The sequence below is a fragment of the Ovis aries genome, chromosome 2 (assembly GCF_016772045.2).
Source record: "Ovis aries strain OAR_USU_Benz2616 breed Rambouillet chromosome 2, ARS-UI_Ramb_v3.0, whole genome shotgun sequence".
In the NCBI taxonomy this organism is placed as follows: domain Eukaryota; kingdom Metazoa; phylum Chordata; class Mammalia; order Artiodactyla; family Bovidae; genus Ovis; species Ovis aries.
In genome coordinates, this window is record NC_056055.1 from 70,279,758 (window position 1) to 70,305,579 (window position 25,822).

At 41.3% G+C, this 25,822-nt stretch overlaps 1 protein-coding gene across 11 annotated transcripts in view; it reads left to right on the forward strand.

Annotated features, from left to right (window-relative positions):
• The window catches only part of SMARCA2 (SWI/SNF related, matrix associated, actin dependent regulator of chromatin, subfamily a, member 2), a 176,650-nt gene that overhangs the window by 4,254 nt on the left and 146,574 nt on the right, over positions 1-25,822 (forward strand). For 10 of the 11 annotated variants that reach the window (XM_060410937.1, XM_027964526.3, XM_060410946.1 and 7 more), the window contains exons 2-4: positions 9,173-9,433; positions 13,343-13,469; positions 19,398-19,781. In XM_060410937.1, coding sequence (XP_060266920.1) covers positions 9,209-9,433; positions 13,343-13,469; positions 19,398-19,781 — 736 coding nt within the window. In that variant the 5' untranslated portion in view covers positions 9,173-9,208. Of the gene's footprint in view, positions 1-2,273; positions 6,147-9,172; positions 9,434-13,342; positions 13,470-19,397; positions 19,782-25,822 lie in introns of those variants that run through there. The other variant, XM_060410945.1, reaches the window with a different exon arrangement.

Consider the following 25,822-nt stretch of genomic DNA (forward strand, 5'->3'; position numbering starts at 1 on the left):
AAGAGATAATTATTTAAAACTTTTTTCTTTGATGAAGTTTAAGATAACATAAAAACACATTTCATGCTTTTCTCAGAGATCATTGTGGTACCCTTTATATTCCGGTAATATTTTGACATTTCATTTTAAGGGCTTATTATGTATTGAAACAAGTCCATGAAAGAGAAGACTTTCATATATTATAAAAGTGGTGCCATCCTCCAGTGTTTTCATGTTGAGTTGGTTTTTTTTTTTTCCCCCTTTAGAAGTCTTCCTTTGTAAACAAGGCCTTTGTCAAACTCTCCTAGGTCAGCAGCTTTTTGATACTCCCGAGAAATAATAAATCAGTGTTTATGACATCTTGACATGGTGCCATGAGAACTGAATTGTCACAAATATAATGCTAAGGAGTGTTTCCCTACACCAGCGTATTGAGATTGGTCAGACCTGATTTAGTCACCAAAAGTTTTGATTTTCACTGTTTCTGGGCAGGATGATTTTAGAGAAGTCAGGGACAATTTGTTGCTTAACACGAGTGGCCTTAGAAACTTTATATAAATGAGTCACTTTTCTCTTCTGCAGTATTTCTGGTGAACAGATGAAAAAATTTCCCTAATGTGAAAAGCCATTTTTCGGGAGCTACTTCTGATTTTTTTCCTGTCCATTTTTTTCTATAAAAGAATGATTGCTCCTTTTTCTTAAACATACTCTGTAGGTGGTTTTGAACAATAGTGGATGCTGAATTTTCTGTCATCTTTGGAAGTGTTTGTTTATGGAACTTTAATCTCTAGCCAGTTAATAAAGTCATGGATCATTCTATGAGTAGTTGAAAATAAAATACAGGTGGTGGCAAGTTATTTGGTAGATTATTTAGGAAGGCCTGAGGTGTTTACTTTTTCTACCTAGAAAGTCATGACTATACCAGCGAGTATAGAAGTCTTAGAACTTAGTTCTTCCAGAGCCATTATGAAGCATAGCATATTTATTTGCCTAAAAGATATTTATCACCAAGTTAAGTGGGATCTTGCAACCAGGGCTTGGAAAATTTTACAACTTTATTGCTATTTATTTTTACTTTTCCCCTTCGTATTAATATAGCCCTTTTCTTTGAAAATGTTTAGATATATTAGAAATTTTAAAGATACCGTGAAAGATACTTGAATACTTATAGTTAGCAAAACATATAGCAGAGCTGATGAAATTCAGGAGCTACATAGCTGAATTTTTTGATTGTTGGATAGAAACATTATTTAATTTTAATTATGAGAGAAAAAGTCATTAACTCAATCATTCAGAGTTATGCTTTAGATACAAAATACAGGATTTTTGACTGAAATATGAACATAAGTGGTGGCCTTCTGGACTTCATTGAACATTATTATGTAACTGAAGCCTACTGTGAATTGTGATGTTTTATTAGATATGAGACTTTCAGGACATTCAGTGATCATCAGGAAATATGCCTGTAGAATTTTATACCTTTAAAAATAACACAGTATTCTATGTAGTGTTAGGTGTGTAAGCATCAGTCTTCCACTGATACATCGTTTACCTCTGTGCAAGCACTAATATTTTAAAAATGTTTTAGAAACGGACCTAATTTAAATATGGGGTGACCCTTCTGTAGATGAATGAAGTTGCTAGAAGTTGAAATAAAATTTAAGGTTTAAAAACTATTAAATAATAAGTCCCCTCTCCTTTTGTCATTTTGTTTAACCTGAATTCAGAATTGGGGAATTAAAATTACTTAAAAATAGAAAAAAAAAAAACCCCAAACCTCTGACCAGAAAGCATTGCGGTTTGTTATTTTATAGGTGAACACAAGTCCAAGGGAAATTCTATATCAGTTTATGTTAGGATCCTGTTTTCTTCTTTAGGATAACTGTATGTTTCTTTACCTGCTTGAGATTGTATTGTCCAGTTTTTATCATCCTACCAGGAGTTAAGTCATTGAACTTGAAACTTTAATGTACATGAGGAAAGCTGGGCAAATAATAACATTGCAAATATTTGCAATTGTTTGGCAGTTTTCTGTTGTGCTGTATTCCTACATGTACTAAAATGCTATTAAGTGGTCTATAATTCCTTAAAAAATTAATGATCTGCAATTGAGAATTTATGTCTTTTAAAGAATGTGCCTGAACACGTATGCATAGTGAATTGTAAACCACACTGATCGCGTGATCAGGGAGAGATCTGGGTGAGCTCTTTTGAGTCCCCAGGGCAGATATTCTTCGCAATGGGGTAAGATTGTGGCCAGAGGAGGCCAAGGGTGAGGGCCCTGGGAGCTGATCATCTGAGATCGGAAGAAAATCCTGAGATCACAGGCACCAAGCCTAAAAAAAACTGTGAGAAGACCAATGGACCAGTTTTGACCTGCTTGCCCAGAGCAAGAGGTTCCAGTTAGAAGAATTTTCAAAAGATAAAGTTGGAGAAGGTAGAAAGACTTGCTTTCCAGGGGAAAGCATGAATTTTTTATCCGGCATGGGCTGGAGTTCGGAGCAATGGAATTCATGAACAAAAAGTAGAGCTATCTAGCAGATTGTGAATGCAAGTCGAGGTTGGAAATTGAAGCCTTTAGAAGGATCCGCGTGATGATGTACATTCTTCTATGATAGCTCACAAAGTGTTTTCATATGGAATATTTTATTTGCTTCATATCAAAATTGAGGTTGTAGCTGGCTGCTGTTACACCAGTTTTGTAAAAGAGAATTTGAAATTCAGGAGTCAAATAAACCACTCTGTGATTTATTTTTTAATAGCATTAATTATTAACACTGTAAATGACCACTATTCATTTTAACTGCAATGAACTTGAAGGGTTTGTGCTTGAATTTTTGTTGCTGCTGTGAAAGTTGGGCATATCAAAGCTAGTCTATCACATAACCAAGTTTCATTCAGCGCATAATGGTCAAGTTTTACTGCTCAGTCAGCATGCACCATGTCAACCAGAAAAAGGTTTTAAAATATATACTTGTTTAGTGTATAAATAAAATTATCTTAGCTAGCAGAGAAGGAAGTGGCTATCATTGATTCTTGTCGGCATCCCAGGATGGGTGGGTGTATACACAAATTAGATTTTAGGAGTGTCACACTTTGCTACTAGCTCCTTGGTTTGTCTGTTTGGTTTTTGACCGGTTGCCTGGCAGTTTTGGTTGAGCTAAGTTTGAGAAGTGATAGTTATCTATCATTACCTGTGATTACCTGTGGACACAAGTTTGGGGGTTAGACAGGTGCTCTCTACCTGAGGGCTTTGTTGTTGAGGGGCTTCTAGTACTTTGAGTTTTCTCATAAACACCCTGCTTAAAATAATGTTTCCTTTGTGGAAACATGGGCTGCCCTCACTGAAGAGATCATCAAATTGCATCCCAGGTAGATGCTTCTGAGAAGGCAGCTCATGGTATGTGCAGGGTCGTAGAGTCAAGAGCCCAGCTCTTGTTGAGGCAGCACCTGGGGCTCATGGGGCTGTAATTAGCCCTTGAAGTTGGTTGTTCTCTCTTGTCCTGCACGGATCTGCCTTGGGGCCCTTGCCAGGTCTGGCTCCGGGCAAGGACTGTCCCAGGGCTTTTTATTCCAAGTAAGGGCGGCAGCTCACATCCTAATTTGTCCCCTTGACTCAATGATGAGGAGTTCACAGAAGCCCAGAAAACACAGCACATTTTTCACCCAACCACTTTTTAAAACCTCCTCAACTTTGAATGGTAAACTGACTTTGAATGGAGAAAGCTGTTTTCCAAGCTTCTTTAGAGTTTCGGGCCAGCCACGTAGAATACTCACTCTAAGTCCAGTGTGGTTTTTATCTGTGGCACAAATCATATCATGCACTGTTTAAAGTTGCATGTCTCAGGCCAAGAAGCAGGAGGGCTTTGGGGATATTTCACCACCTATCCAGACAGCCTTGGCCTCTGAAAACGAAACTTCAGGTCGGTTTATTTCTTTTATCTTCCTCGCTATTTTTACCGACTCTCCGCTCACCCATCAAGAACAGCAGCGCTTGTGTTCCAGCTCCAGGGAAGTTGTTACTTCATGTGGGGGGATTATCAATTCATTTGTAGAGAAAGCTACAGAGAAAACAAGAAATCCTTCAGGATCGGGGGAGAAGGTCTGAATCAGCAAACAGACATAAAAAGAACTCTTATCTTAACTCTCTCCTGAGCCTTTTCATTCTCCATAACAGCCAAAAAACTTTTAAAAGGGTGATTTTTAAGGTAATGAACTGGGCCTAACTTTTATTTCTAATATTCCACCTTTGGCCCTTGCCCGTATGTCTTTCTGTAAACACAGCAGTGATAAAGGTCTGCTGGAGAGCCCACGTTCCCCCACTCTTCCTTATTGTGTTTGGCGAACAGTTATTTAAGAAGCATTGTCTAGTCAAGATGGTTCTGTTTCCCCAAACTTTTTCTGTGACTAGAAAACTACAGTTTCTTATAAACACGTTTATTGTCTACTTCAAGCCCTTACTGAAGCACCACCTTATCCATGAAGCCTCCCTTAATTCCCTTCTCTTGCCTCTGCCCTCTGAGATGTAAATCCTCTATTCTGCCTGTGACTGCAATGGACACTCCAGCTCAACCCCTTCTGGTCTTGCAGAAGCTTGCTTATTTGTTTGTTTGTTTGTTTTTTTCTCACTGCTATGTATGGATAAGTCTTGTTTCCCCATCAGACTTGCTGAGCTGTGGGGTAAGCCCTCTGGTCATTCTTGTACATCCTTCATGCCTTGTGCCCAGGGAAAGTCAGGACATTTGAGAATAGATCAGTAATACAGATCTTCCGGTTCTTTGATTAAATATCACCATCCTCTTAAGTTCATAACTTTGTCTCTGCCTCATATTTTCTCAAGGGCTTTTCTTCGCTTCTCTGTCCCTTCATACATTAACATATGGTCACAGCCACACCCTAATCCCATTGCGACACCTCCCCCTGTTTCTTCCATCTTTGTTTCTGCACCCTGCGCATTTTGCCCAACCTGAGTGACAGCTCTGCACACTGGTGGACGGCCTGGCTTGCCTGATGTTGCCCTAACTTGGTAATGGGCCCGGAGTCAAGAGATAAAGTCACCCACAGATGAGACTTTGGGCAAGCTCTGTGGTCCTTTTGCGCTCTCCTGTTTTAAACGGGGACATAACAAGATGTGTCCTCAAGTCAAGTCACTAAAATGATTCAGCCCGTAGGGGTGTGTTGGTAAGTATTACTGCAGGCATAGAGGTCTTTCAGCTGATTGGAGTAAACCACAAAGGTAGATGTTTTGTCGCTGGTTGTCTTGGTTGGACTGGTGACCCTTAAAATTCCATGAAGTTGAACTTCTTTTAATATGCAGATGGGTGTGCCCAGGGGCTTTCGTGCTTTCTGCAAAGGGGAGAGGAAGGAGGTTCGGGCAGAGGGAAGATGTCTGCGGTGGCTGGAGTTGTGGGAAGCACCAACGACTTTTATTTTTAAAAGCACACACTCCACGGTTGTAAAGGCAGGGTCAGGACGAAAAAAGACAGGGTGTACTGCTGAAAAATTCTTGGCTAAGAACACAGCGGCCTGGCCCTCAGGGAGTGCTGGTGTGAGGTAGAGGGAAGCGTTGGGGGGAGGATGGAGGCGGGGGTGGTGTTGGCAGTGCCAGTGTATGGCCCTGTCTGTGTGTTTCACCTCCTCACACACATGCATTCTCTTCATTATATTGGCCATGTAATTGTGGAACAGGTCGTTCTTTTTGGTGACCATGTAAAACTCACCCCCCCCCCCCCCCCCACCAGATAAAAATAGATTTTGAGTGTTAACTTTGTGGAGAGACCAAGAGCTCCCGCCCCATCAAGGTGACCAGAGCTGTAGCCTCTCCCGCATTCATCCTGCCCCCAACCCCACCATCACCACCCCATCTACCTCACTTCATCAGTGCTTGGGAGAAAGAAGAAAAGGCTTTGGATTTCTGGGCAGAGGGGGCAGGAGGATGGGTGAGGGAGAAGATGGCTTGATCAGTACTGGACTTTCAACCTTAACCACGGGGACTTAGTCATGACCTGCACCTCTGCTCAAGACTCGCCCCTCTTTGTAATCTCCACCCCCAAGTTGTTTTACACTGTGAGAAAGTCTGATTAGGTCTTGGAGCTGTACAATGAAGTTGCCATCAGAAACGACGAGGAAGGAAAAGGAGGCCAGGACGGTGCACTCATCTCTGAAAGGTGCTCCTCTTTGGGTGCATCTTTGGGGGATGGTGGGACAGCACGAATCCCAGGTCCTGCTGGGAGGGTTACTGATGAGTGCCCCCACACGGAAGACTGGAGGAATCAGGAGATGCTGCAAGTCATGGATTGGCAGATGCACGGAGCCTTAAGATGCTCCGATTCCAAGCTCCAAGAAAACTGAGAAGCCCCAGAAGAAAGGCGCTTTGCCTGGGACCCTGAGGGTTGGTGGTGGCCCTGAGATTGGCGGACAGGAACCCAGGGTCTCTGGGCTCCCAGTCAGAAGCCAGAGAGTCACGTTCAATTTGCACAGGAGTCCAGATCCCTTAGCTGGGCAGCATGAGGCACGCTTGCTCATTCGTTAGACTGTGCTGTTCTTCTGAGCTGACTTCTTGTGTATGTGCTCATCTATGCTATTTCAAGGGCATGCTTCTAAAGATTCTCGTCTTAAGAAAAGTTTCCCATGTGGCACGTTAGCATTCCTCTATATACCCATACTTCCCTACTTCCTATCTCCTATGTTTTCCCCTAAGAAGTTTTTAGTAGTTTCCTATGACAAAAAACGAGCGTTTTTATGGGACTGTATACCATTCATTACAACCTGCTATGAGATTCCCAGGTGAAAATCATTATATATGGAGAAAATCATTAGATATTAAAATATAAAACATGAAAAGTAGGACGACCAGGCTGACTGAGCATTTGTGTCTTCATTGTTCAAACTTGTGGTGTCTTACCATCATAGCCACTGAAGCCAGTTTCAAGGTAAACCATAACAGGAAGTAAGCAATTTCCTTTTATTCACTAGAAAATAAAGGGGTTTATTAGTTTGCTGATATACATGAAAGAACATTTAAACTTGGAGTACCCCTGAATTGACGTCAGCTTCCTAAATTTAAAATGCTGACTGAACATGTATGTGTGTATGTGTGTGTGTGTTTGTATATGTGAGAGGGTGGAATGCCAAAAAAAAGGTTACTTCTGCCTGCTTTATTAATCACAAAGAGAAAATAATAACATTTGGCTCTCTAGTGAATTCAAAGCTATAATTCACCATTCGAGCTTCCCTGTTGTTTTAGAAACCACTTGAACTGGGTTCTCTTAGTCCCCTCTTGTATCAGCAAAGCAGTTTGAGTGATCCCTTGCTCGAAATCGCTCCCAAGCAGCCTTTCATCGCTTCCTGTTTTAGCCCTAATTCATTTATCAGATTGGCCCAAATCCTTGCCTCCACTGTTAAGATTTCTTTGTTTGAGCATACCTTGAACGCTGATTGCTCTCCGAATTTTTTACTTTTTAATAATTGACTCTATTAATAGTTTGTCCATGCAGTTTTGTCTACAGTTGATTCAGTGTTTTGCTTTGTTTTTTTACTCCACACTGGTTGGATGTGCTGGGGAAACAGGAGCAAGGAAGAGCAAGTCCTTGCCCTCATGGCCCTCACATTCTGGAGATTCCTCGAGAGGTGATGGTAGTTAGCTAAGAATGGAAGCAGTGTGTGTGTGTGTGTGTGTGTATGTGTGTGTGTTTTAGTTTAGTTAGCTAAGAATGGAAGTTGTGTGTGTGTGTGTGTGTTTTAGTTTAGTTAGCTAAGAATGGAAGTAGTATGTGTGTGTGTGTGTGTGTGTGTTTTAGTTTCCCCTCTAACCTATCACTTCTCTGTGGACAGAGAGGTGATGGTAGTTAGCTAAGAATGCAAGTAATGTGTGTGTATGTATGTGTTGTGTGTTTTGTGTGTGTGGTTTTGTGTGTGTGTGTGTGCGTGTGTGTGTGTTTTAGTTTCCCCTCTAACCTGTCATTTCTCTGTGGACAGAGCCCCGCTGTGGGTGACCAAGACCCTATGGTCTAATTTCAACCCTGCCACTCGTTAGTGGGCACACACGTCCATTTAGGATTTTGTGAGTTCGGCATCAGAATTTTGTGCATAACGGTGTGTGCCCCAGGTGACATAATAAATCATCATGACTATCCTGGGGTCATTCTGGATCATGGAGACATCAGAATTCAGAAAACAGCTTATTTAGTCATTTTGGCTCATATCCAAGAGTCAGTCGTACCCACCCCATGAGGCAGTTCCCCAGTGGGGATGCCGGGAAGTCTTGGCACATAGGAGATCGTATATTGCTTTGCTGGAGAACTGAAATTTCTGCACCTCATCAATGTGCGGAAATCCAGGAGTCATAGATGACTTCTCTTGTGACTCTTGAACCCCACAGAGGGCTGGGATGAATCTCTGGCCTCAGCTGTACATGTGGTCTTCTGTCCATTAACTTGGGGGAGGACCACATCTTAACCTGTCCCTCCTATTCATTTCTGCTGCCGTGGAGGTGGCAGGGGTGGGGAATAATGCTCAGTAAGAGTAACTGCCTGTTGTGCCAGACGCAGAGCTGTGGTTTTATGTGTACTATTGCATTTTAGTCTCCGTGTGTAATTGTATACGTGGATATTTGAACCCATATTTGTCCAACTCCCATAACCTCTGTTTTTCCCATGATTGGCAATTCCCTTTCATTCTCAGTTTATGGAATTGTACTTTCCCCCCCTTTTGACTATCTAGAAATCTCTGAGAAGTTTGAATGCCCATTGACTTATGCAAGTGGGTCTTGGTTGGGTACGTCTTTAGGAATTTTATATTTTAACGGCTTTTGGGGGGGCGGTTAATGACTAGTAAGGTGCCCAAGTAATGGAGAGCATCTGTTGAGTTCAGTAATAAATTTCAAGCTTGTTTAGAATTCTGCTTATGTGTTAAATTTTAGTTTCTCCAGTGAGCCTTTTTTTTTTCCCCATCTTAGATGATTTATATCTTTCTGGAGAATCATTTAGAGTTGCTTTTTCTTTTAAACAAGTGGTCTTCATAAAGAGGAGGGCAGATGGATATGTATACGCCCTCTGAAGCATCTGGACCAGACAGGGGAGTTCTGTTTGATGTTTGTTACAGAAGTGGCACCACCAAATACTAACAACTGTTTTATTCTGATCTTAACATCATGTTTAAAACATCCCTTTCTCTTTTCTTCTTTCCAACTCAGTATCACTGTACCGACTGGCAGAGACAGGAGAAGTAGATGTCCACACCCACAGACCCTGGCGCGATGCCCCACCCGGGGCCTTCGCCAGGGCCGGGACCCTCTCCTGGACCCATTCTTGGGCCCAGTCCAGGACCCGGACCATCCCCCGGTTCCGTCCACAGTATGATGGGGCCAAGTCCTGGGCCTCCTAGTGTCTCACACCCTATGCCGTCGATGGGGTCTGCTGACTTCCCTCAGGAAGGCATGCATCAGATGCACAAGGTGAGTTCATTCCCCTCCCCAGTCTTGTCTTCTGAGTCATGGATGGCTAATAATCCCTGATAACCAACCCGTGCCCCCTCTTTTTTTCTATTACGGTTAACAAGAGAATCAGCTAGGTTTTTTTCTTATCTTGTACCTTACCTGGTGACTCAGAGACTAAAGCGTCTGCCTGCAATGTGGGAGACTTGGGTTCGATTCGTAGGTCGGAAAGATCCCCTGGAGAAGGAAATGGCAACCCACTCCAGTATTCTTGCCCGAGGAATCCCACGGACAGAGGAGCCTGGTGGGCTACAGTCCACGGTGTCACAAAGAGTCAGACACAACTGAGCAACTTCACTTTCACTCTCACCTTATTAGAAACATACCTTCTTAGACCCTTTTATGGTTACAGATGTTGCACTGTCAGGAAGACTTGCTCTTGGCTTTTAAAACAGTGTTAGCTATAATATGCAGCTTTGACAGATTCTGTGGATTGGGGGTTGCAGGTATTTTGACTTGGTGAAGAAGTAGGAGTTAAGTCTTACTTTTTTCCCCCAACTACGTCTGTTAAGTAACTTATACCATCTATGAGTAACATACTGAAAATTATCCTTCCTTGAAAAGATCCCATAGGTCCCAAAGAGGAAAAGGGAAAGTGAGTCTTTTCCTAAAGAATATTTTCAAAAAAGCCTTGATAGAAATAAAACAGTTTCTAGGGAATCCTTGAAAATGCAGTTTGCTGTCTGCCTGTGAAGTGGCTTTATTCTGGTTTTGGAAGAGGGCTCTGATTTTGCGGAGCCCAGGCCCAGTTGTTATTAAGGTTATAATAATCTGCCATTCGTGAGATTCAGGTTGTTGCTGTGGGGATGATCATAACGGTATGACTTTGGTATTATGGCTTTGTAGGAGATGTGAAACAGAGAGAATGGCCTTTTGAGAAAGCAAACAAAATCTTCTGTGACAATTTGCTTTGAAGGGTAGGAGTAGCCACTGTATATTACCTGAAGGTTAGGCCTGATGAGATGTATGGCCGTTTTACATCTTTTTTGGATGATATCACAGGTAGATAAGGTAGTGAAGATGCTTCTTGGTGTTAAATAGGTGAATTGTGGAAGATACTGGTTTGAAACAGAAAGGTTACTGCAAAAAAGTACAAGTCTTTTCTTTAATTGGTAGAACTGGAGGTCAATTTTAAGGTAAGGAATTTTAAGCTCAGGAAGGAAAGATCCATTTTTCACAAATTTATGTTATTTGATGGTTTTCAAATAAAAAAATTAATATATGCTTATTTTGAAAAGTAAAACCATATTGATCTAAATAAAATAAGTGGTTCACCCCAGGTAACAGCTTATTGTACATACTTTTTTCCCTTAAATTTTGATTAAGACTGTATGATGTTTTTAAATTAGTTAATTAATTTTAGTTGGAAAATAATTACAATATTGTGATGGTTTTTGCCAAACATCAACATGAGTCAGCGACAGGTATACATGTGTATCCCCCCCATCTGGAACCCCCTTCTGCCTCCCTCCCCACCCTGTGGGTTGTCCCAGAGCACTGGTTTTGGGTGTCCTGCACCAAACTTTCACTGGTCATCTATTTTATGTATGGTAATGTACACATGTTAATGGTGTTCTCTCTGACCATCCCACCCTTGCCTTCTCTCGCTGAGTCCAGATGTCTGTTTTTACGTCTGTGTCTCCTTTGCTGCTCTGCACATAGGATTGTCAGTACCGTCTTTCTAGATTCCATATGTATTTGTTAATATACAGTATTTGTCTTTTTCTTTCTGACTTACTTCACTCTGTATAATAGGCTCCAGGTTCATCCACCTTGTTAGAACTGACTCAAATGCGTTTCTTTTTGTAAAAAATATGGAACACTTCATGAGTTTGCGTGCCATGCTAATCTTTGCATCATTCCAATTCTAGTATATGTGCTGCTGAAGTGAGCACTGTATATACGCTTTTTGCACCTTACTTTTCTCCAGCTTCAACAAAAATACCATCTAAGCATAGATTTGCATATTCAGGTGAAATATTTAAATTTTTTTTTCTTTTACCATAATTGAATCATATCATCATTGTTAATTACTTTGAGACTTCTTTTTCATATAACTATATCATGGATAGCCCTATAATATCTCCAATATCTCTGCCTGCTTTTTTGATTTCTTTTAAATACAGGTTTTTAGCTTGTCAGGTATGTATATAAATGCTTATTTTCCATATCATATTTATTAGGAGACACTGAATATAGAGACATAGCAAAGTCATCGCATTGTCTTGTGTTCATATTGTATTAATTGGGGGATTATATTATCGACTGGATCTGTCAATTGCAAACCTTGGTACAGGTAGGTGAAATAATTCTGGGAGGGTTTAAGGATGCTTTCACCTTCGAAATGAAAGATAAGATTTGAAGGAAATATTTAGCTCACCTTTAAAAATAAACATATTCATAAGTGTTAGGTCATCGTTACGTTCTGAATCGTTTTTATTTATAACTATATCTTCTGATCCCTTCTGTTTTGTTCCCTAGCATCTTTGTCACATTTTCTCCTATTCTCTACCCCCATCGATGCTCTTTTTTTGTTTTGTTCTCATTCTGCAAGTTCTGCATTTTCTCATCCTGCTTTTCTTCGGCCCACAGACCCTCAGATAATTCCCTGGGTGAGGACATGGTGACGTGCCTGGAGTTCACACCTGCTGACCAGATGCTTCACTTTCTGAAAATCTTTTTATAGGCAGCTTTATTCCTTGTCTTTTCTCCTCCGTCTCCCTCTGAGCTTCAGCTTTTTGCTTTTCAACATTGCTGGAAATAAATAAACAAGTGGCCTAAATACATCTGCTGCGTTGCTTTGATTTCCTCTCTATTATTACTATTTAACAGACTCAGAGACACTCTTTATACCAAATTCTTCCCATTTTTCTTCTGAACATCCTCTTTATGGTAAATTTCTCCTCTTTTCAAGTGCGTGCTTTTGACTCTGCAGAAATTAACTTTCCTTTCTCCAAAACTGCAAACACTCATACTTTCTTGCTCAAAGTCATTTGGTTTCTATAAACTCCTGGAAATATTCCTTTCAGGCTGTTTTGAAAATTGCTATTCCAGTTTGGGGAGGAATAGACTTTTCCTTTCTCAAACACATGCTCTGTTGCCCAATTCTGGATTGGATTAGTGTCCATTCAGTGGCAGTTTCTTGGGTGTCTGTTGTGTCCAAGGCCTCAAGCCCTCAAGCCCTCTTTCCAGCCCCTGTGTTCTTCTTTGCCAAACTCTGCCTTTCGCCTTTTTTCTTCCTTCCTCCGCCTGTAGTACAGCTTCACCTACTTCAGCCTCTTTCCCTTTTGGTGCTTACCCCCATTCACTGCTGTACCCTGTCTGTTTTTCTTTTCCCAACTGCCATGGAACTTTCTGGTTTCAACTTTTAAACTTTCCATAGGTTCCTTCCCCTCTGATGAAAAAAAATTACCCAAAAAATAGATCATCACAGACATTTCAAAGAGTCTTTCTTCTTCCATTCTGACTTTGGACTCACTTCAACATACAGCAGGTTTCAGGACTTACTTAAAAGGGTGTAGAAGAATAGCTTATATTTGTCTGCCTTGTCAACAGGGCTTCATTTTTATTTGCAGGTTTTGACATAACCAAAAACCTTTCAACTGTTTAAATCCTTAACTTTTGACTTAACAGGTAGCTTTGCTGATCCTATTGGTGTAGTCTTTTTTATTTATTTTTTTCCCCCCACCTATGAAATCTATGTAGTATATAGTAATATATGTAATATAAATGTGAAAATATATGGCTATCATATGGATAATAGATGACTGGGCCACATTTTGAAGACTTTATAGGATGGGCTCTTAAAGCACCGGATAGAAATATTGTGCCTTACAGAGGTGCCTAACTGATGTCCTATAAATGTTTCAGCCCATGGATGGTATGCACGACAAGGGGGTTGAAGACATCCATTGTGGATCCATGAAAGGCACTGCTATGCGACCACCTCACCCAGGAATGGGCCCTCCTCAGAGTCCGATGGATCAGCACAGCCAAGGTTTGTGTTTGCTACATACCTGCTTTGGGCTCCATATCATAGTCTTTCATCTTTCCTATTGTTATTTTAATTATGACTTGCAAAGAACAGAACTTGTCTAAGGATGGGGTCTGGCAGGTTTCTTTTCCCTGTAGAAATCTCCCCTTACCCCCTCACCAGCACAACTTTATGTTTGATATGGGCAGTTTTCTTTACAAAATCCTAGTAGTTTGACTGGCCACCATGTGTCCAAGCACTCTGCAAAATGCACTGCATACTTTACGCAGAATCTTTGCCCTGATGTTGTAAGATACATTATATCACTCCAATTTTGTAGGTGGAGAAGCTAAAGCTCAGAATATCTACTTTGCTTCCATAAGTTAGCATATCCAGTAAGTGACAGGTCCAAAAGGAGGACCCAAGTCTGCCTCCCAACAACAGCATGGATGGGTGATAGCAGGATGAGCCACCCACGTCCCTTGAATTGTACACTCCTCCTTCATAAGGTGACTTTTTCTGGCAGTGGAATAACCTGTCATCACTGGGGAATGGCTATCTTAGTCTCTTAGGGCTCCCATAACAAATTGCCACAAGCCAGTTGGCTTAAAACAATAGAAATGTATTCTCCCAAAGTTCTAGAGGCCAGAAGTCCGAAAGCAGGATATTAGCAGGGCTGTGGCTGCTCTGAAGTCTACAGGGAAGAATCCTTCTTCGCCCCTTCCTAGCTTGTGGTGGTCGCCAGCACTGTTTTGACATTCCTTGACTGGTAGATCTGACATTCCAGTCTCTGTGCTGGTCTCCACGTGACATTTAACCTGCATGTCCGTGTGTCCAGACTTTGTTCTTTCTATAAGGACACCAGTCACTGGATCAGAGTCTACCCTGATCCAGTACGACCTCATCTTAACTCAGTTACGTCTGCGAAGATCCTGTTTCCAAATAGGGTCACAGTCACAGGCACTAGGGGGTATGTCTTCAGTATAGCTTCATAGAGGACAGGGTTCCACTCCACAGTTGCACCCACAGTAGTGGCCAAATCAAAATATGGCAGCTTTGTCCTCTCCTGGGTGCTTTTCCCTCTCATTGTTGAGGGCATATTGAAGATAGTGGAAAGTATATCCAAAGATATAATGTAACCTCTTTTCAGAATCACTATAGGGGCATTTCAGCAACTCATGGAGGCATAGGAGTACATCTTCACTAATATTCCAGCAGGTTTTTGAAGATCCTAGACTCTGATCTGAAATTTGATGGTAGGCAGATGTAAGTGTGACAAATGACTCGTAAAATCTTGCCCATGTTAGAAAAGCAGACTGAATAATTGGGACTTGTTCAGGCACAGAAGAAAAAACTTGAGCCATTCAGGGGTAAGAATGAATTAAAACAATACTTTCAGGTTTATCATTTAAATTCTGAAGAGCCAGGTGCCTTCACAGAGCTAATGTAGATCTCATTTTTAATACCTAGGAGGTGTAGATGAGTTATATTCAGTGATTCTCAAAGCCAGATGCTGGCTCTGTCTGCTCCTGGCTTTGCAGTACTTCTAATAGTGGGGCCCTGGGACAACGCCAAAGGAAAACACTTGAAATGCATGAATCATAAGTGAGGCTTTTTACTTTTATGTATCTTAAAATTTCTTTCATTGCTTGGTTCCTTTCTTGGACTTGTAGAATGATGATATTTCTTGGAATTTCCAACACTTGGCACAATGTCTAGCACATAACTGGATATTTAGTAAATTTTTTTCAATTAGGAAGAGAAGTGAACTTTATGTATTCAAAAAACACTTTTAAATAGATCGTAATTTTTATATAATTTCAATAAGTTATAATTACTTGAAATGCAGAAGTCTGCATTAAATTAAATAGAATTGGAATTAGAATGTAATATTTTTCTCTAGAAGAGTAAAGTGCCTTGTAAGCTGGGGAATTCATTATTTAAAATATGCTTTTGAATAAGGTAGTATTGGTATAATGCAGTCTTATTCTACATAATGAGCTAAAAAGAATTTAGACTCCATAATAACATATATCTTTAAAAACCTCGTTGTAGGAAGCCATTTATAAACATACCGGTCTAGAGAGGTGTAGTATTGATCAGAAAACTGCCTGCTTTAACTACCTAGCAACCTATTAGGTTATTTTAAGGTATTGGTTGAGAAGCAAAACCATTTCCTTCAATAAATACTAAATTGTGTACCTTATGGTCCTGATGATAACATTGTTTATTTTTAGTCCACTGGATAGAGAAAGCCTTCAAAGAAAAGTATATAATATTTAATGTTTTGTGTGTGTGTGTGTGTGTGTGTGTGTGTGTGTGTGTAAAGAGAAAACTCATATAAAATTGGCATTTGAAAACTCAAGTTTATTAAAAGGAGAGAGGCTGATTGCCTCTCTCTGCAAAGAAATGAAACTGGGGAAATAATGCCCTTGAAGCTGAGGGAAGGAAAACTGCCATTTTTTGACAACTTTTAAATGAGCAAATTAAACCAGATTTCAAAAAGAGCAGATTCTGCATCAACACTGTCATCCTACAGACAAAGGTATATTTACTCTCAGGCAATTTCTTCACCATTTTCTCAACCAAAGATAATTATGCAAATATGTTATTTTGTTTTTATCGTTTAGATTTTTTTCTGATTTTTCCTGAAGTTTTATGGAATGCTAGTCATGTCAAAAAATAAAAAGAAATCTCTCTCTCTTTAACTGAAAGACTGTCACATTTTTAATGTCATACTGTGATAGAATGATTCTATTAGCATCTCCTGTAAATTCTAGGAAGCAATTTTTCCCACCCCCCTAGTTTTTTTCTTACCACATTTGAGGGAAGATTTTGTTGTATTGATTAATTCTGGAAAATGATTTTTATTTCACTCTTAGTTTCTTTCTTAGCAACTTTGAGGTAAAACGAATTATTGTACTTAGTACAACTAAGTGTCTCATCCTTATAATTTTGCCATGCCAGGAGACATAGTTGAAAAGAGCGATTTGATGAAGTGTGTTACACAATTACATTTAGATTAGATTGTCTAATGTTTTGGTCAGTTGTATTAGGCATCGTGTGATTTATCACGGGTAAGCTATAATTGGTGACGACCTTAGGAAAGAGGACAGTCCAGAAGGCAGGAGACGTGACCCATTTTAACACCTGGTTGTATCCCTTCTCCCATGAAATGTCAGTAGCTATAGTAGGAAGTTTTTCCTCCAGTGATAGATGCAAAGTTGGCAGAAAGGTGTTAGGGAGGTACTTTCATAATGAACAAACTACCATTTTGCACCAGCATTACAATTTGGAGGTGAATTTTAACCTCGTTAAGAAGGAAAACCGTTAATGATGAAGTTAAGTATATGTTATTGATACTTAAAAATGTTTATTGTTATAAATAACATCCTGGGATTTGAATTTCTGCTCATCTTGCAGATGAGCGGGCTGATTGCAGGGGCATTTTCTTAGGCTAACTTCTGTGATCAACTAGAACCCTAATGCCTTCATGATTTTTGTGCTCGATTACAGAGTAGGGATTTCGGAAATGAGAGTGAGCAGCTTTTCCATTTCTCTTCAGGGCAGGATTACTCAGAATGGAGTTCTACATCTCACCAATTGATAGAACAAAACCTACTCTTGTCTTAGGGGATCAGGCTAAATTTGTTTCCCTCTCCAAATGGCAATTTGAGATAAAAGGAACTGTATCCTTTATTTTCTCTAGTCTTTCAAATGATGATGTTGAGTCCCCAGGCAGCGTGGGTCAGATATTCGTGAGCCTCTGTAATTCCACATAGACACAGAGTGCAGCTTCAGCTCAAACTTGATTAAGTGTTGAAACACACGGCAGATGCCTAATAAACACCTATGTGATGACCTTTAAAATAATTGTGATGCAGGTGGATTTATTAATGGCAAAGACCTTTAATTTAATGTTTTACATTGTGTCTTAGAATGCCTTTGAGTTGATGAGTTAGCCCTCAATTTGAATGGAAGACAATGTTTTGGGGTACAGCAAACCACTCTGTCCTCTCCTTCCTCTTGGATCTCCCTTCAGCAATGTGCAGTCCTATATTTTTCTAGGGATTCTTTGGCCAGACTCCACAGTTCATCTCTTGAAATAAGTTTCTTGAAAATTTTATTGCATTTTGACTTTTCTTTCTTAAGTATTCTTAAGTTTTCCATTTAAGTCTCTTTATCACCCAAACAGATTACTTTCATTTTTATATTACATTGTAAATGGTTCTGGGCTTCCCAGGTGGCCTTAGTGGTAAAGAACCCATCTGCCAGTGCAGAAGACGTAAGAGGCATAGATTTGATCCCTGGGTTGGGAAGATCCCCTGGAGGAGGACATGGCAACCCACTCCAGTATTCTTGCCTGGGGAATCCCATGGACAGAGGAGCCTGACGGGCTACAGTCCACAGGGTCACAAAGAGTTGGACACACCTGAGGAGACTTAGCTTGCAGCACATAAATGCTTCTAGAAGATTTTGGAAGCTTTCAAGCCTTTAACTTATTTTTATATTACTACAACAAAATTAATATTAGACCATGGAAAGAACATATGCCTTGGAATCAGGTGAATCTTGGTTACCAAGATCTAATTGTGTGACATGGTGTAATGTGCTTACTCTCATTTTAAAAAATGAGGCGACAGCACGTATCTTCTGGGAGTGTTGTGAGGACTATAGAAAAAAAAATGTATCCTCTAACTCTTCTTACCATTTCTGTGCTCCCATCATCCTTATATCTACTGGCCAGACCACCATCTTGATTTTGATTTACCGGCATCCACCTTACACACACAGACACACACACAGACACACACACACAGACACACAGACACACACACACACACACAGCATGAGATTAATCTTCAGGCATGCACTACAGCAACTGACTTAACCATACACTCCTTGTTGGCTTCCTTCCCTTATTTTACCTTTCCACACTCTTGTCAGTATCCCTGCACCTTTCAGATAAATCAGCTGCACTCAGTCTTTCCATCAGGCTCTGATTCCAGGGTAAACTTGGCTAAAATAGCATGTACAGTGCCTTGCTTAGTGCCTACAACCATGGAGGCCCTCAATAATGGCAAATTACTCATAAAGTGCATAATAATAAACCAAATAATATCCCCGTAAGAGAGTCCTCATTCTGCACTGCAGTACAGCAGAGAGCTTCAAGTTCTGGTCTCTAGGTTGGAGCTCCTTTTAATGTATAATACTGTCCCCTGTGCCCTTCCTCTAGGTGTACAACAGCCACTACTAGGTCGTGTCACCATCTAGGACACGTGAAAGTGAAAGTGAAAGTCGCTCAGTCGTGTCTGACTCTCTGCGACCCCATGGACTATACAGTCCATGAAATTCTTCAGGCCAGAATACTGGATTGGGTAGCCTTTCCGTTCCCCAGGGTATCTTCCCAACCCAGGTCTCCCGCATTGCAGGCGGATTCTTTACCAGCTGAGACACAAGGGAAGCCCAAGAATACTGGAGTGGGTAGCCTATCCCTTCTCTAGCAGATCTTCCTGACCTAGCAATTGAACCAGGGTCTCCTACTTTGCAGGCAGATTCTTTACCAGCTAAGCTATCAGGGAAGCCTCTAGGACACATCGGGCTATCCACTGCTTGAAATGTGACTAGTCCCATTGGAGATGTACAGTAACTTAATATGGAAACAAAAATGTAAAATCTCTAATAATTTTTATTCTTTGAAATGATAATATTAGGGGTATGTTGGTTTAAATTATATATTATTACAATTTTGTCTGTTTCTTTTAATTTTATATGTATATATATATTTGATATACATAAATTTTAAATTATATATAATCCCATTAAGTTACATGTGCTTTAAATTTCTCTCAGTCAATGCTGTTGTGGAAAATCGTCAGGATCTCCAGGAATGTTTCTCTTTCAGGGTCATGGGGGGCAGCCTGTGACCTCTCCCTTTGTGTTTTATTCCAGGTTACATGTCGCCGCACCCATCTCCGCTGGGAGCCCCAGAGCACGTGTCCAGCCCTATATCAGGAGGCGGCCCGACCCCACCACAGATGCCACCGAGCCAGCCAGGACCCCTCATCCCAGGCGACCCTCAGGCAATGAACCAGCCCAACAGGGGTCCCTCTCCTTTCAGTCCCGTCCAGCTGCATCAGCTCCGAGCCCAGATTTTAGCTTACAAGATGCTGGCCCGGGGCCAGCCCCTCCCTGAAACACTGCAGCTTGCAGTCCAGGGGAAAAGGACGTTGCCTGGCATGCAGCAACAGCCGCCGCCACAGCCCCAGCCCCAGCCTCAGCCGCAGCAGCCACAGCCGCAGCAGCAGGCCCTTGTTAACTACAACAGACCATCTGGTAGGTTAATATGCAACCCAGTGAATAATGCGAGGGTCCAGCTCAGAGAAGGACGGCTAAGCACACAGAAGCCCTGGGCTGCTGTCAGCCCAAGGCCATCTTCTGCCGCACTTTGCTGGCTCCCTTGTCTGCTTTGCTTAGTTGGCCAAGATTCTTGATCTCCTCGGCCGTGGGTCCTAGAGGGGTGCTTCTTAAACCTTTGGAGACTCTGGTCTGAGCTGTGGCTCTAAGCAAAATGTGGGAAGCCCATCCACCCCACCCCCTGCCAGGTTAGGAACCCCTGCACCTGGTGTGTTCCATTGCCAGCAGGCACATCTCGAATCTCCTCTCCTTGAGCTATTTTGTGTCTGTTGACTTATTTATTTCTATCCTTTTGGTTGTGAAAATGTTTGAGGAGGCTTGCAAGAAAGCGTACCCATGGTAAAGAAATTATCAAGTAGAAAATTCAGAAACAGAGGGAAGTAGAAATCAAAGTTGGGAGATCTGCCATGGGGGTGGGGGCCCAGGAGCTCTTGTGAAGGCTGCCATCTGCGCATCCAAGGTGACTGGAACCGCATGGTGGTCAGGAAAGGGGAAAGCGTCAGGCGCCTGGTCCTCGCTGCTCAGAAGGAAGTTGCTCTCCAGTTTCTCAGAGGACACAGCATCTTTTCTAGTATGAGAGTATAAAGTAACTTTCCCAGGTGGGATTATTTTTTTAATTATTACTATTGTAAGGAATACTGCATGATAGAGGCATCAGTAACATTTGTTCATAATAGAGTAACAGAATCCACATGGCCTATTTCCTCTGGACCCCAGCATCAGAGCTGAGGCTGACATTCTGTAAGGAGCTGAGATGTGATAGTCTTTGGTAATGAGCTGGTGGTCTGCTTGATCCCACTGAGAGGATTCAGAGCTCCAAGAAGCTATAGGGTGATCTTCCACGAATGTTGTTTTTTCTGGGAAGATTTTTGTTAGCTACTGGATAAGCACAAGGTTTATGGTTCTGTTCTACTAGAGCTTTGAATTCCAGAGAATTTGAATCTCAGGAAATTTGAATTCCAGAGTGCCTCCTTGTCACTGATGCCCTTTCCTGTGAGTGAATTCCTCTCATTTGGGTCAGCCCTGACATCTGATCATTGCTACTGGTTTGGGATTATTGGTCTTCTTCTTAGGTTTTGGGACTTAGACATTGGGAAAGAGTTCAGATGATTTTTTTTTTTATTACTATTGTTCTTCCTTGGAGAAGGAAATAGCAACCCACTCCAGTACTCTTGCCCGGAGAATCCCATGGACGGAGGAGCCTGGTGGGCTATAGTCCACGGGGTCGCAAAGAGTCGGACACGACTGAGCGACTTCACTTCACTTCACTTCTGAGTTTGTAGATGTTTCTTTCCTGGTAGAGGAAACCCTGAGTTGCCTACTGAAAGGGTAAACTCATCTTGTTAATTGTAGATGGAGCCTTAGGAATGGTTTTCTAAAGAGCATGAAAGTACCGTGTCATCTCCAGACTTCTGTGTGTGGGCTGCAATGCTCTGGTAGGTGGAGGATCCCATGGGACCAAACATTAGTGACTATAAATGTTGTACAGGAAACCTGCACATTAGATGGTAGTTTGAACACTCAGTGTGTCTAGCAGCTTTAAAATTGCAAAAACTCTAGCTCTTAGGAATGCCACCAGAGAGAATCAAAAGTGTCTGTCTGTGTATATGTGTAGTTTGTACCTCCTGAGGGCCTGCTAGCAAACCTGGTGCTCCACGCCCAGTAATAAGCCTGTGCACGTGGGACACATCTGGAGCATGGAGACTCAGGATTCGATGCCAGGGGCCTCATGTTCTGCCCCGCCCTGGCACCCTCATGACCAGAAGGCTCACAACAAGGGAAAGGCTCTGTCCCAAGGTCTGTGCTCCACTGTGGGTAGGACGGAAAAGGATCTCAGCTCCTTACCGAGAGCCTTTTATTCATATTCTAGACACCATGTCAACAACATTGGTGACCCTGATATCCTGAGTCTTAGTATACAAGGAGCATTATTAACTAAAGGAGTTCCCAGTAGAGGCTTAGTGGTCACAGTCGGATAGTTGGTAGCTCAGGAGGAGGGAGCAAAGTCTATGCCTCCTGAAAGCCCACTGTGGGACCTTGTCACACAGGCATACTTCCTCGAGCACTGCAACTTGTCCTAGGGTAGTCCCTCATCACGGACCTCAGTGAGGTTTGTTATTTTTAACAATGACCTCGTCACAGCAGGAAAAGATTCCAGGGTATTATTTAAGAAGGCAGAAAGCTAAATGATTTATTTCATCCAAAGTCACAAGAATGAGACCAGATGATGATGTAAACCTTCGAGGATAGAGTTTCAGTTACCTGGATACTTATACACAGCAAATCCTCCACGTCCTAACCAACACAGTGCTGGGTGCATTTTCAGGATCATTTCTGGAAGAGAAGGCTCCATTTTATTATTATTATTTTCCTTTACCTGATGTCTACATCTTCGCTCGCCAGATTCCTGGCATTAGGGGGGAAGCTTGTTTCATTACTCACTGTTCATGTCTTTTGTATTTCCAGCCGTCAGGCTTCTTAGAAATGATATTACTCGGGCCGATATGCCAGAGTAGGCAAAGAGACTGTGGGCAAAGGAGAAAAGAAGACACTTTCCTCAAATAGAGCAGACCCCTTCCTGCCACCAGGAGGGAGGTTACATTTCTGATCTTGTCCGCCAAATCTCAGATTTCATAGGGAAATGATCACCTTCCTTGAAAATGGCTTTTTGGGTGGTTTTTTTTTTTTTTTTGGCAATGACATCTTGGACAAGTTTAAGTAAGGCCAAAAGAAGTTTTTCTTTATTTAAGAGAATATTACTTTTTTTCATTGTTTATCCCTCTCCTTTTTTAAAAAAATAATAAAGCAGCATAATTGCTTATAAATACCTCTGTCAATATTCCGGGGGGTGGGGGAGGGGATCAATTTAAGTATGTCTACTTTTCCTGGTGGTAGCTGTGATTTTTCTTTCGTCCCATTTGCTAGTGTCACTCATGTGTGAAGAGAGCTTTTTTGGCTGGGGTGATCTGCCTCAAACCCACTCCAAAGTTAGAATTCACCAAAAGCAATACCGCCAGGGCCACCACCCGAAAACTGCAGTTTGACCAGAGGAAGTGTGTGCTGAACAGACGAGTGACTCTAGTCCTTGCCTGCTGCGGGCTCCTCTCAAATCGAATCCATTGTTTTTCTTTTAATTCTGATTCATTTTTCTTTTTGGAGACCAAAGCAAATTTCAAAACAGGAACTGAAAAGGTTTTGGGTTTTTTTTTGCGGTGGGCAGGGAAGCCTTCATGGTAGAAAGCAAGAGTTTTATTGCTGATTTTTTTCAGTGCTTGTCACTTTCCTGCTTGCCCCTCTCATTTTTTTTTTCTTTTGTCATCTAAAATTTCTTAGTATGCTTCGTTTAAGCCTCATTATTACATTTATCTTTTCAACCTCTGGAATCCACTTAAATCCTTGTCTAATGCACAGATAGTTATTTCCATAAACATCCTTCTGTACCGGAAGATAAAGTGGGAAGTCTGTACAGAAATTCTGTACATGTGAGGCTTAGGTAATTTAAGAAGTTTATTTACCTGTTTCTTAGATTCAGACATCTAATAAAGACTCCTTCCCTCCCTTAGCTGCAGTGGGACGACACCCCTCAAGAGTGTCAGGGTGTATATCTACCTTGACTTCTAAAGTGAGGACTGACAGGAGGACACATATTTTGTACCTCAGACAATTCAGTCTAAATTGTTTATACTGGCGAGAGAGTAGGAGATAAGCTAAAGAATGTAATTTGTTTTCGATCTAAAGATATCAAGATGTGAGTTCTTAACATTCTGCAGACCACGAGTGTGCTGGTTGTCAAGAGATGCTTTCTGTTGATACAGAACAAACTCATTCAGGCAGCTCAACGCCTAAAAGACAAGCAGAACACCTCATGGTTAGGTAGCTGTGTTCTGGGCGTGTCTAATGGCAGGCAGCTGCGTTCAGTCCCCTAGCCTCTGTAAGGAGAATTTTTTGAATAATGTGTTGGCTGGAGGAGAAAATAGACCCAGGCAGTAAATGAACTTGCAGTGTTTAGTTAGAAAGGAGTTTGCCTGTAAGTGACTCTGATGGGGAATTAGCAGGAAGCACAGGGCAGGTTGACTTATCTGAGTATCTGTGCTGAATTGTATTAAACGGTGGAAACATTTTCAAGTTTGCTCTTGAAGAGCGTACTTTCAAAGCTTCTAGCTAATACAGTACCAAATTTCCTTGAAAGCCTTTCTTTTGCTGTAGAGCTTTTCTGAAAAGCTGAGTGGTTAAATTGGGCTTCTTTGCTTTGGTGTCCTTAGTGGCAATGAAAATGACCAGAGCTGAGGGCTGAGCATTCAGCAGCCATGCTGTCTCATTGAATCCTCACTTCCCCCTTGCAGGGGTGAGGCACCAGAGATACCAGACATGCTCTGGATACCTCCCTTTGATTGTGTGTTTTTGAAAACAGTGACTTGAATATACCTTGAGGAGTCGGCATGACTACACAGGTATTTACAAGCCATCATGCTAAAGAAGAAACATCCAGAGTAAGTGAAATATGTGCACTCTTGCACTATTATGGCTTTTATTGATAACCTATTCAAATTGTGAAAGGAGGGAAAGCACTCTGAAAACTGAATTTAGGGTAATTAGTATGATGTTCGGAGAAGGCAATGGCAACTCACTCCAGTACTCTTGCCTGGGAAATCCCATGGATGGAAGAGCCTGGTAGACTACAGTCCATGGGGTCATGAAGAGTCGGATATGACTGAGCGACTTCACTTTCACTTTTCACTTTCATGCACTGGAGAAGGAAATGGCAACCCACTCCATTATTCTTGCCTGGAGAATCCCAGGGACGGGAGCCTGGTGGGCCACTGTCTATGGGGTCGCACAGAGTCGGACACGACTGATGTGACTTAGCAGCAGCAGCAGTACGATGTTATCAATAGGACACAGATTTTCTTTTAATTAAAGGTGGTGGTTTTTTAGAGGGCTTCAATGTATTACATTTATTATTTACTATGCTTATTATACCAAGTCTTCCAATAGATTTAACTCTACCAGTTTCTTGAGCTTGTTAGGGAAATTCATAGAATCACACTATTAAAGTAACTGTTAGAAATCTCTATCTCCTCTCTTTTGGCTCAAAGCAACTCAGATTTTTTTTTTAAATCTCCCCTGTTTCAAAGACCCTGAGGGAAAAAATAATCAAAAGTGTCCCTCCATAACTTATTCCAATGGTTAACAACCCTGAGAGTTAATGTTTATAAACCAGTTTCTTCCATATGAATGGAAGGAACTCTAAATCTGAAATATTGTGAAAAGGTTTGCATTATGTAAAAGACCTCCCATTCAGAAAAAGAATCAGAATGTACTTCGCTGAGAAGGATCTCTTTACTATGATAGTACATCTATAGTGCCTAAAACAAACAAACAAAAAAACAAGAAATGCATTTTTCCCTCCAGAACTTGTCATCAATCCTAGAACAGGGCTACAGATGACCTCAGGAAGTCTCATCCAGCCCTAAGTCTCTGGGAAAGTTTTACCTAATTTCAGAAGGAGGGGAACGAAAGAACACCACCACTACGCACACTCATGCTTACAGACACACACATACTCACACACACTGTAGTTTCCCAGCAGTTTGTTCTAATTCTTCCCATTCCTCTTGTCAGAATGTTTGCTATCCTTGGGTTGTCATTTAAGCCCACTTCTCTCTGGTGTTTGCTGAAAATTGAAATGTGTCTAATTTTTCATAATGTATGTCTTTGGTACATTAATAAGTCACTCTGAAGTATAGAAATGATTATTTTTCTTACCATTTAATAATTTTAATATTTCTCAGAACAGATACAGAAAATACTTGCAAGAATGCCTATTTGAGGTTTTAAGATCTGCTTGCTGAGACTTTTCTTTTAATTTACTAAACTCTGGTAGCATCACTAATTTTATTTATAACTTTGAAATAAGTAAAAATTCATCGGAAGGAGAGATGGAACACTTCTTACTTTAG